Source organism: Myotis daubentonii, chromosome 13 (genome assembly GCF_963259705.1).
Source record: "Myotis daubentonii chromosome 13, mMyoDau2.1, whole genome shotgun sequence".
Lineage (NCBI taxonomy): Eukaryota > Metazoa > Chordata > Mammalia > Chiroptera > Vespertilionidae > Myotis > Myotis daubentonii.
The window spans coordinates 42,404,773-42,417,365 of record NC_081852.1 but is presented as its reverse complement, the minus strand read 5'-3'; the positions used below and the strand labels follow the sequence as shown (position 1 = coordinate 42,417,365).

At 42.9% G+C, this 12,593-nt stretch overlaps 1 protein-coding gene across 3 annotated transcripts in view; it reads left to right on the top strand.

The window, feature by feature from the left end:
• BLNK (B cell linker) overlaps window positions 1–12,593 on the top strand; it is a 72,273-nt gene that overhangs the window by 52,291 nt on the left and 7,389 nt on the right. For all 3 annotated transcript variants that reach the window (XM_059660933.1, XM_059660932.1, XM_059660934.1), the window contains 6 exons: window positions 4,194–4,266; window positions 5,062–5,089; window positions 5,885–5,927; window positions 8,515–8,599; window positions 9,055–9,086; window positions 11,958–12,034. In XM_059660933.1, the coding sequence (XP_059516916.1) occupies window positions 4,194–4,266; window positions 5,062–5,089; window positions 5,885–5,927; window positions 8,515–8,599; window positions 9,055–9,086; window positions 11,958–12,034 (338 nt within the window). The remainder of the gene's footprint in view (window positions 1–4,193; window positions 4,267–5,061; window positions 5,090–5,884; window positions 5,928–8,514; window positions 8,600–9,054; window positions 9,087–11,957; window positions 12,035–12,593) is intronic.

The window sequence follows — 12,593 nt, the reverse complement described above, 5'->3', positions numbered from 1 at the left end:
TTCTTCCTCAGAGTATTCCAACCAAGAATTTGGTTCTTAACTGAGAGTGATTTTGCCTGCCCCCCCTCCCCTCACCACCCCCCATGGACACTTGGCAACATTTGAATACTTCTTTGCTTGTCAGGACTGGGGAAGGGGAGCTACTGGCCATGAGGAGGGTACTAGGTTGTCCTATCCCTTCGTGGTCCTGGGTCTGACTTCAGGCCCAGCACAGCAGAAAGGGTCACTGGCCCTTAAATAGAAGAGTCATGCTCCATCCTCCATGAGCATCCACAAAAGCAGATCTGTTTCTTTGTTATTAATTATTTTTATTTTTAAACAGACCTCTGTTTCACCAATCTTTCCCCAATGGAGGGAGAAGCAGCAAGTGATTCCACACACCAAATCATGCCCCCGAGTAGCATTATGAGGCACTGGCTGGAAAGGAAAGTGCTGCCTGGGCTTTAAACTCAAATGGCTTTGGTGTTCAACCCCAGCCCTGCCTGGTAGCCTTTCTGAGACTCGGTTTGCTCCACTGGATATTAAGTGAGGCTTAGAGAAGGCACATTTAAAGTACCTGGTACGGTGCTCAGGTACTTGTGGTGGTGGATAACAAGATGGTAACACAGAAACAGCAATAATATTTACTGAGTTTCTTTATGACTTACAATTTTTCACTTATTTTTCACATACAATCCAATGAGTTTTGTAAATCATTGCATTTACAGAGTTTTGTAACCATAACTGCAATCCAGTTTTAGAAAGTTTCGTGCCCACCTCAAAGCTAAAAGATCCCTTATGCCCGTTCATGGCCAATGCTGTTCCCACCCCCAGTCCTGAGCAACCACCAGTCTGCTTTCTGTTGCTATAGATTAGTCTTTTCTGGACATTTCATGTAGATGGAGCTATAAAATATGTAGTCTTTTCCATCTGGCTCTTTTTACTTAACATAATGTTTTTAAACCTCAAATATTTTTAATCCCTTTCCAACAATGTTACTTTATATTTGGCTAATTTTTTACATGTTTAAAGTTGTCTGATTATCCTCCTAGCTGGTTTTGCTCAGTGGGTAGTGTGTCAGCCTGTGGAATAAAGGGTCCTGGGTTCGATTCTGGTCAAGGGTATATGCCCGGGATTGTGGGCTCAATCCCTAGTAGGGGGCGTGCAGCAGGCAACCGATCAATGATTCTCATTATTGATGTTTCTCTCCCCCCTTCTCCCTTCCTCTCTCTCTAAAAATCAATAAAAATATATACTTTTTAAAAAGTTGTCCTATTATCTTACCACAGTAACTCTGAGTTAGGTAAGGTAGGTGGTGGTGTCCCCGTTTCACAGAGGGGAAACTGGGAAAGTGACTTGTAAGAGGTCACCCAGCCAGTTTTCTGGCAGAGAAATAACTAGAACCTTGTCTTCCTGATGCAAGACCGTAGGTCTCCACCAGTCTGTCCTCCGCACCACCAGAGGAGAATGGGCCTGTCCTCCCATCTGATCGCAGAGGTTATTTATAAGGAGGGAAGGGGAAGGAAGCCGTTGGCAGGCTGTTGGAGATATGAAGAGGGAAGCTGCGTAGAAAAGCCAGGCAGCAGATGTGACAATGATAATGAACCCAGGCCGCATGGGCCCTTGGTAGTTAAGGAGAACCCCTGGGAGGAAATTCTGACTTAGACCTTCTTTACACTTCCTTATTTTTCAGGGAAGGTTTTTGTTCCTCTTCCCTGAAATCTTCATTAAAATCTATGAGTAGCCAAGTGTATTTTTATTGATTGGTTGATTTTTAGAGAGAAAGAGATCTATTTGTTGTTTCCTTATCTGCATTCATTGGTTGATTCTTGTATGTGCCCTGACCGAGGATTGAACCCAAAACCTTGGTGTATTGGGACTATGCTCCAACCAACGGAGCTGCTCTGCCATGGCCTAACCAAATGTATTTTAAGGTCCATCTCAGCTATGAAGAACTGAAGAACACTATCAATTTGATACAGTAGCTAAGGGAACATAGTGGGACTCATACTACATACTCAGATGATATTTCAGTTTATTGTCACGCGCAATGTTACAAATTCCAGATGTAGTCTCTTTTTGAAAATCACATCTAGGTCAGGTGACATGTAAGTAGGAATCTCCTGGGAGGGGGCATTCCTTTATAGGGAGTCGGGAGGCAGCTCATGAAATCAACACCACCCACTCTGTGCCGCTAAGCGTTATGGAAATGGGCCCTACATAAGAATGGTGTGTAGAAGACGGCACTGGGAGGTACACGTTGGCTGTTGCAGAGCAGTCACAGAGATGCGGATTGCAGCGTGGGGAATATGGACAATACTATCTTCCAGGCTCTGTATGGGGCCAGCTGGTGCTTGGGGCAGGGGAGGGACTACTCTTAGAGTGTGTGACTGTCTAGCCACTGTGCTGTGCATCTGAAACTAATACAGAATAATATGGAATGTAAACTATAATTGAGAGAGAAAAAAAACAATTGTGTGTGGAGAAAGAGCAGGTGGATTCTGTGGGAAAGCCTGAAGGTCTCTGGTCAAGTGCATGAGAATAAACATAAAGATCTCTATTTTTAATACTTTTTGAGGCCTTTCTTTTCTGTGTTTAGAATAGGTGGTTCTATCAGATGAGGTGGCATGAGGTACACGTTTTCTCCTGTTGTAACTTCTGAGAGGGCAGCGGCCTAGCGTTACTTCTTCCCTCTTCCCCAGCCCCTAACATAGAGCTTCCTGCACACCAGCTCCTCAGGAATTCTTGGTAGTTGATTATTACTTCAGTGTTTACTTATGTGTGCTTTGTCTCGCAAACCAAAATAACATAGACTAAGGGTAAGTCCAACCTGCATTTGCAGAGTATCCTCTTTAAGTCCAATAGGAATTCTGGACTTATAAATGTAGGTTCTTCATAAAATACTTTTCCAGTTCAATTTAATTCAATAAATAGGCTTTGTCTCACTGAGCAGTAATGTGCAGGCAGGCGAGCATGGGCCTAAGAGGAGGCCCGGGATATGCTGAGGGGAGCTGGCTTAGCTTCTGGCCTCTCCGCCTCCAGGCCTGCTCTCTGCCCCAGTGATGAAGCGCTGCCTGTCTCGTAGTTTTCCCTCATAGTGATTGTCTGGCTTCTATCTTTAGGATTGGGCAGGGGGAAATGGGATGCAGTGGACAAGGCCCTTTGGGTCCCTTCTGTGACCTCAGAAATTAGATCAGGACAGTAGCTTAACTTGTCTCAATTTGTCTGTTTGTGCAATGAGCAAAAGCCCTGAGAAGTCAGGTGAATGAATGAGTATCTAAGAATGTGAAGTTAGGTGCAGGTGTCAGTGCTTGTGTGATTATGAATGAGCGATATCCACCAGTGTGTATCAGGAGTGGCAGGTCTGTGCCTCATCTCTAGGCACCTCTGGTGTGCATGTATTGCAAGTGTGAGCTCCTGGCTCCCTCCCATAGGACTCCTTGTGTGGCTCTCACTGAGCCCACAGAATCAGAGACTCTGGGTTTGTCCCATGGGGGAAAAGAGAAGTTACTTAGAAACGTTAATGTTATTGACCATATTCTCTAGGCTGTACTTTACATCCCCATGACTATTTTTTCACTACCAATTTGCACTTTTCAATCCCTTCACTCTTTTCACCCATTCCCCCAAACCCCTTCCCTTTGGCAACCATCAGTCTGTTCTCTGTATCTATGACCAAGTCCCTAATTTACATCCTAGTTCTGAGCCAATAAGTGGATATTTATTAAAATGTTTCATCACCTTTGCCTAAAACAGTGGTTCTCAACCTTCCTAATGCCACGATCCTTTAATACGGTTCCTCATGTTGTGGTGACCCCCAACCATAAAATTATTTTTGTTGCTATTTCATAACTGTAATTTTGCTACTGTTATGAATCATAATGTAAATATCTGATATGCAGGATGTATTTTCATTGTTACAAATTGAACATAATTAAAGCATAGTGATTAATCACAAAAACAATATGTAATTATATATGTGTTTTCCGATGGTCTTAGGCGACCCCTGTGAAAGGGTCGTTCGACCCCCAAAGGGGTCGCGACCCACAGGTTGAGAACCGCAGGCCTAAAAGGTTTTCCCCAGTAGCTTCAATACATGCTTTACTGAAAAGAATAAATATGTGTACTTCTGAGCCTGCCCTAAGGCCAGCCTCCCTGTGACCATCAGCCCCAGATTCAGAACTTGAGACTGACCTGTGTACATGTTTGTGCAGGTCGAAGCAGCGGGGCCTGGGACACTAAGTCGTCTTCGTTACCGGCTGTGCCGTCCCCACTGCCCAGGGCCGGGTGAGTACCTGCCACAGACAAGCAGCTCTGTGAGATGGGAGTGGATGGTGCCACCACTGCTGTGAGCAGGGCCTGCATGGAGCCACAAAGGGAATCGGGGTGGAGGGTGCTTTTCCACTGTTTCCGTCCAGAAGAGCACACCTGCAGGACCACAGACCACAGTGATGATCAAACTTGTGTTGGTCTTGGATTTCTCTGTTCGGAATGAAACCCTGGGCAGAAGTTTAGTAAAGAACAGACACCTAGAAGCAGGCGGAAGTTGGCATGAGGGGGTGCCAGCTGCAACCTCACCTGCATGGCCACCCTCATATCTCCAGTCTCCATCCCCAAGCAGTAGCCTGGGGTGCTGTTGGTGGAGGGGAGGACTCTGTGTGCACATTGAAAACACTGAGTCTGGTCCTCATTTTACAGATGAAGAAACTAAATCTCCGACTTGCCTCACAGCTGACAGTGGCCTCACAGCTGACAGAGAGGCCTGAGTCACAGCGTAATTCGTAACAGAACTGGAATAGGAGCTCAGTTATGCCGACTCCCTGGCTACTGGTGCTCCTGTTTATCCCCAATTAACCCCTTTGCCATCTGCCAGTGGATCCTATGTGGGGGGTTGGGGGGGAGGGCGTGGCACTACTGAATCCTGCTTCCTCCCTCTCCGCCCTTCCAGGAGACCTTCCTACACACTCGTACCACTTTCATTGCTCTAATTTAAATTTGAGAAGAAAATGATAAGCAGGTAGTTCTACTTTATCTTTTCATGTTGCAACAAAGCCAATCTTTTTTTTTTTTTTAATCCCCCAGGAAAAAGCCAGCTACAACACTGAAGACGGTAAGTTACTGTTGCAGTGAAACACACTTCCTATTTCCCAGTATTTATTGGTACCCACTTATTTAAAGTTGACAATGCTCCCAGCAAAGGTGAACACAGAAATATTAGCCCTGAAGGTGTTGTCTGGGCAGTCCTAGAAAAACTCGGAATCCTCAGTGAGCCTGGGAAGATGCTGCCTGGGAGTTCATCCTCATTGACCCCGGCAGCTTTACTGAGTAGCCCTGGCAGATCAGCCGCCAGGGTCGGCCTCCCCTAACATCTGTCTTCCCCTTGGGGTTCCCCTGTGTCCATTTCCAACCCTCTGGCTGGGACCTGGCAATTGCGTAGCAGGCACAAGCAGGCCTGACTAAATTCAAATTCTGGCCAGAACAAAGGGAACCTGGAGCAGTCCACTACTCAAGGAAGCCCACCTTGACCTGGTATCCACTCTGTAGCCTGACATTTATAATCAGCCACCAAACCCTGAGACAAAGCCATATGCTGGATTCCCACTGCACAAGTGCTACTGCCCAGCAGCTGCTGGGGGTCCTGCTATCCATCAACCCCACTGACAGAGCAGGGAAGGCCCAACACCAAGACCACGTTGCTCCTCCCATGAGACACCTCCAGTGAGTTGTCACTTAATGCAAAGCTTAGACTGGAGACTGCATTCTAATTGTTGTTTTTATGACTAAAAGAATGGCTTTGCATCAGAGAAATGTTCTCCTCAAATACTTGTTTCAATAATATTGCTTTGACTTTTATTTCCACCTTCAACTGTATTGAATATCTTCGCTTTTTTTTTTTTTTTAATAGACTCCTCTTGCCTCTCAACAGAATGCCTCAAGTGTTTGTGAAGGTAAATCTATCTTATTTTAAAGGAGGAGTGTGGCCCTAAAAGTCTTTTTAATTGAGGATTTCTATATAAATGTCTTTCTAAATTCTGTCATTATTTTTAAGGTAACTGTAACTATGCAACTCAATTTTCTTTTTTCTTTTTAAAAAAAATATATTTTATTGATTTTTTACAGAGAGGAAGTGAGAGGGATAGAGAGTTAGAAACATGGATCAGCTGCCTCCTGCACACCCCACACTGGGGATGTGCCCACAACCAAGGCACATGCCCTTGACTGGAATTGAACCTGGGACTCCTCAGTCCACAGGCCAACACTCTATCCACCTAACCAAACCAGTCAGGGCACAACTCAATTTTCTAAACAAAGTAGCCTCCTGTTGCAATGACTAGTGAGTAGCAGTGGTCAGGACCTCAGCTTGCCTGGGAAGCATCTGTGGGGTGGCTTACAGACTACACACCTCAAACCTGCCTGCTTGCTGACAGGTATGCTTGCCAGAAGCAGGGCCATCGCCTTCCATTGGTGGGAAGACTAACTCAGGGCCACTCGTGTATCTTAGACTAATTGTTTGGTTAAGGAATGAAACTTTTAAAAACCTGTTGATGTGAACCAGTCCTTTTGCTAAGTTTTCAAAATAATGTTTTCAGAGTTCAAATGTTTGTCTTAATACATCTTCAAATGCTTTCCCTTTTTTGTTCTATCCTAACCCTCGAACCTTACATTTACTTTTTACTAGAACATTACCACTTAAAAAATTGTATTTGCAAAATCCTAGGGGGAAAAACAGAAAGAAGTAAGAATCATCCATAATCTCAACATTTAAAATACTACATAAGTGTTAAATTCCTGCACCCATCTGATTCCACACTTTTAACTATTGTTAAAAGCTTAGGGAGTGCTCTTCTCACCACTTCCTGAGTTAATATGGGCAGATCTACATAAAGTGTTCTGGTTTCTTTGAGGATGGGCAGTGGACATTTTCTGAATGTCCATTACAACTCCCCTGTCTGTTTAGTTGTTCTCATCATTAATTTCTTCAATAGGCTTTTACATTGGCTCACACAGCTTTTCTCCCCGAAGAGCTATTTCCAAGTATCACTCTCTTTCTGATGTTTTGCTTTCGTCTGCCTTTCCATTGATACTTTCGCCTTGCGGTCCTTCCATTCCTTGCTGTCCTCAGCAAGGGCTCATGGCATGTTCTGTGCAGCTCAGATGTCCTCATTCCCAAAGGGTTCCCAGTGCAGGAGGTTGGCATGCCATCTCCTTAGTGACTCATTTCAAGACCATAGCAATGGCCATCCAAACCCAAAATGGGGAGCAGCCTCCAGGACAGCAGGGCCAAGAAGATGTGATCAAAGGCTGTGGGGACCTAATGGGTTCATTGTTTCTCCTTCTGAAACTACCAAGTTGTTAGGTTGTGAACAAAACGCCTCCATGGAAGCTCAGAGTGATGTGCCACAAACCTGAAGCACGGTCGTCAGAGGTCCAAGGCTTCTGAGTCTCAGTGCACCGCACAAAACCCGGGACTGCTTAGAATCTTACTACTTTTATTCCTTGTGGGTTCCTATAACAAGAGAGCCATACTTCTCAACCTTCTTCCAAGCAGGGGACACACCATGGACATACCCAGATTTTAACACACCCTAGACCAGTGATGGCGAACCTTTTGAGCTCGGCGTGTCAGCATTTTGAAAAACCCTAACTCTGGTGCCGTGACACATATAGAAATTTTTTGATATTTTCAACCATAGTAAAACGAAGATTTATATTTTTGATATTTATTTTATATATTTAAATGCCATTTAACAAAGAAAAATCAACCAAAAAAATGAGTTCGCGTGTCACCTCTGACACGCGTGTCATAGGTTCGCCATCACTGCCCTAGACCAAACTCGAGGGAGGATAAAGCATCACATAATTTATAATCACACCTATTAATGGCTCAGCTGCAAGTTCACAATGGACATCAACATAAATTTCTTACATTTTGGGTGGTGCCCATTTCCCTGTGTACTAGTTATAACTCCTCCTCTTCCTCTCCCCCTCAAGAAAGCATGGTGAAATGTACAAGAGATGAACATTGCTATCGAGATAACCTTGAATTTGCTGTATTAATTTTTCAAAAAGAGTAGATCATTTTTAAAATGTCATATTTTACCACTTATCATTAAGAAATTCCTTATAGTCGCATCTTATGACTAATGAAGACACACCCAGGGTGTGGTAACACCTTTGTGTGGGCCACATAGAAAGCAGGAGGTAGGTAGCTAAAACTTGCTCATCTCTGTCTCCTGCCTGAACTCACACACTGAAAGGTCCAAATCCATGGGTTCAGCCCCCATGTTCCTTGCTAAGAGATAAAAATAGAGGCAGTAGGGTATGCCTGTAACACTGGGGAGCGGGAAAGTCCTGGTCGAATAGCACAAACACATCACCAAACTGACAGGTGCACACACAGATAGCATCCTGGTAAAAATATGTTCATCGGAAGACATCTGACCACATCCAGTGCTTATCGGTTGATACTGCTAGGTTTGGGCACGGGGACGGACATTTCCCTCTAATTCTAATATGAGCACTTTCTTGATACAGAAAAACCTGTACCTGCTGAACGCCACCGAGGGTCTAGTCACAGACAAGAAGCTATGCAGTCACCAGTGCTTCCTCCTGCCCAGAAGTAAGAATCCTTTCCTTTAAAAACGAGCTTCCACTTGTCGCTGCAGGCATTAATGCCCACAGGGTTACACCACACAGTGGCCCACGCTTGTGGCGCTTGGTAAAGATCTGACATGTCATTGCTTTGCAATTAAGGTTTAAAGGGTGTTCAGCTTTTAAGTAGGCAACGTTAAAAGAACAGCTTAGAATCTCAGAGACCTAATTTTCAGCTTAACTATTGGAATTAACTAAAATATAATGCCTTAGTCAAGGCTCCTCCTTTTTCAAAAGTAAAGGGAACAATTTTTCTTATCTTGAAGGTTTTGGTGCCTCTCCTACCTTTAGATCTGTTTCACTGGCAATTCCTGTTGATTCCTTGGTGATGGGAGTGTTCATAGAGAATTCACTGTAAACAGAAAGTCAAACTTATTCACCTGTGCTTTGCCCTTTAATTAATTTTTAAATTCTTCCTTTCAGACAAGTCCACCAAAAACCCATACCTCTGCCAAGTAAGTACTATGGAGTCATGAAGAGTAATATCAGGTAATAGTTCAGGCTGGATCTTCCTGTCTGAGTCACCTGGATTCTAACACAACATTGCCACCTCCAACTAGAGGATCTTAGTATCCTGGTCTCCCCTTCAGCTTGTTTCATCTGTAAAATGAGGCCAAGAATATTTTTCATGGAGTTGTTTTGAAAAGTAGATAGATTTGAGATAATTTTTACTTTTTCATTTGTAGATGAAAAAGAAGATTAAAACAATTTATAGAAAGTACTTGGTATAGTGCTTGGTACATGGAAGGTCCTCAATAAATAATAGCTATTTAAATTAAATCTAACATACATTTTAATGATCACAAAATCGATCTACAAAAGGTACCCTGAAAAGATTTGGAAAATATCTGGATAATTTTCCCAAGGCAAACATTACATCACCCTAAAAATATATGAATCAGGTAAGTTAGGCCTGTAGAACATTACTGCCCAAACCTTGATTTGCTTTCTATTTAATGTAGGGGGGAAAAAACAAAAACAACAAATCCTACCTTACATGGGTAATTTGGAAAATATTCCAAAATAATTAAGATTCAATAAATTTAAATACAAAAAATAATTGTTATATACCAAAAAATTTTGTGGATTTATACTGAATAGAAATCAGATCTTTAGCTTGTAATTTAATTTTGTATTCATCTTACATGAAACTTATACTAAATATAATTTTTTTAAAATTCTGAACACAAAGTGAAAATAGTTGGGCTATAGAAATTCTATGTTTTACTGTGTAAAGCTTTATTATACCTTTTATTGTTTCCATCCCAAAGTCATTATTTCAATTGGTAAATGCTAGTATTTATTGGCCATCTGCCATGTACCAAGCACTGTTCTGGACACAGGGAATAACAGTAGCGAATAAAACGGAGTCCCTGCCCTTATGGAGCTTCTAGTCTACTGGAGGCGACAGACAGGACAAAATAAACAACCAGATAAATTATATAACATCAAATAAATGCTAACGGGCTATAAAGAAAAACATAGCAAGGTAGCAGAGTATGGGGGAAGAGAGTAATGGTGGCAATGAGAACCTCTTTTTAGATGGGCCTCCTCTGCAAAATGGGTCTAATAGCTCCTCCCACAAAAGGCTGATGTGAGGACAAAATGAGCTAAGATGTGGAAAACGGAACAGAACTGGCACATATTTATAGTTCTGAAAATGTCAGCCTAGAACTCCAAATGCCCAGACCGCAGGAACCACCACACATCTTGTACTATGTCTTGGGAGAGCCCACCATCCTTGGCTCCTCCCCAACCCCTAGAGCAGGCCCCTCCTTCAGACCCAACCTTGCTGGGCCTGCAAGCCCCTCCTGCTGCCTCCTGTTACTTTGAACATCCTGCTGTCTCCTGTGAACGTTTGGACACTTTTATCAGAAGCACTCATTGTATCTAAACCCGTTTCTCCTGCAGACGTTGCCTTTTAATTAAGGACAGCTCTGGTTTCTCTGGTCACCCTGACCTCCTCACCTGCTTTGTTTAAAGACATTCCAGCTATTTCTTCAAATGACATCTGGAATCCAACTCTCACTACTTCCATTGATGCCATTTGTTCCAAGCCACCATCATCTCCTGCCTGGGGGTGCAGAATACTGAGCTGGCTTCCTCTCTCGGCTCTTTCCCTCTTCTATTTCCAGCCCTGCAGCCAGCGTGATCTTGTTCAAAGACAAGCAGATCCCATTACTGCCTTGTTCAAAAACCTCCAAAAGCTTCCCATACCATGCTTGTGAACGCTCAAGGCATGTCAGGGGTCCACCAGGTCCCACAACCCTGGTTCCTTTATCACCTCCTGCCTGACTTTACCCCGTATTGCTCTCTCCTTTCCTCCCTGCACTCTGGGCACAGTGCCCCCTCTCTCTTCCTCACACATGCCAGGCCTTGCACTTACTGCTCCTTCTGCCTAAAACATTCTTTCCTGGGATAGGACATGCCTCCTCCCTCTCCATTTGCAGATCTTACCCAAGTGTCACCTCGGTGAGGCCTTCCTTCCCTGACCAGCGTATTTAAACATACTACTGGTCAGAGGCTTCCTCCAACCCCCTTCCCTGCTTATTTTTCTCCATAGCACTTATGACTAAGCTCCAGGAGGGCAGGGCATTTTGCTGTTTTGTTGACTTGTATAATCCCGATGCCTTGATCATGCACATAATCATGAATGAATGAATGAATGAATGAACGAACGAACACCAGCTAAGAATTTTCTCTATTTCATGTGTCTTCACTCTTAGACTGAATTTATGCCTAAGGCAGCAATTCTCAAACATTTTGGCCTTGGCACCATTTAACACTCTTAAAATCAGACCCCAAAACTTTAGTTTATGTCTTCCTATTGATATTGAATGTATTCATTAAGACATTTAAAACACATTTAATAATCCATTAAACTCATTGCATGTTAACATAAATAACATATTTTTATGAAAAATAACTATATCTTCCAAACAAAAGCAATTCATGGAGAGAGTGGCATTGTTTTACATGTGTTTAAATCTCTCTAATGTCTGGAATAATAGAGATAACTGGACTCTCCTATCTGCCTCTACATTCAATCTACTGCACTATGCTTTTCTGGTTGAAGTATATGAAGAAAACTGGGCTTCACAGAGCTTTGTATTTGAAAAAGACATGGAAAACCCCCTGAAAGGATCTTGGGGATTCCCTGCAGCCTCAGACTATGCTTTCAGAACCATTGCTCTTAAGGCTTTTGGGTGTGTGTGTGACTTTTCAGTGTGTGTGTACCCTGCAGCAACCACCATAGTGTTGAAGTATAGGTTTAGTAACTGCTCAAGAAATAACAGAGATCCATTGATTTTCCAAATCCCTTTTAGGGTTTCCAGAAGCGGGTAGCCCAACTGTGGATGTCCCATTACCCAGCTTTTCCTCTAATCCCAGTGTGTCAGAACAGGTATGAAATGAACTCTTATTGTTACCGGTAAACTGCAGAAAGGGCCTGTCTTCTTAGAAGAGAGGGTTTGGAGTAAAGCTTGAGTATTTTAAATTGTCATTTACTGATGGGTACAGAATACATTTTTTCCCGTTATTAAGACCTTTCTCCAGTTGTTCCATTTTGTATTCTAGATACCCTAAATAACAATTTGTGGTTCTTCAAAACTAGAAAAGAAATGTGTTGCCTTCTATTGTTCTTCCTCTCACAGTTTCTACTGAAACTGTGTAATTTTCTCAGGAAGGTCTGTGGAGGCATATGATACTAAAACACTGAAGCAGCATAGTCTATAAAGAGAGCAGGGAATCTCTGTGTCCTTGGGCAAGTCTCTCTAAGCTTTTTCAAATGTAAATCGGGGATGACAGTATTTATCCTCCTTGCTTTCAAAGTAGTTGCAAGAATCAAATAAGATAACATTTGTGAGAACACTTTGAAATTGTTAAGCACTCCACAAAGCAAAAATAGTGAGATCACAATGGAAAGGGAGATCATAACTTATTTAGGAGAAAGGAATGAATGG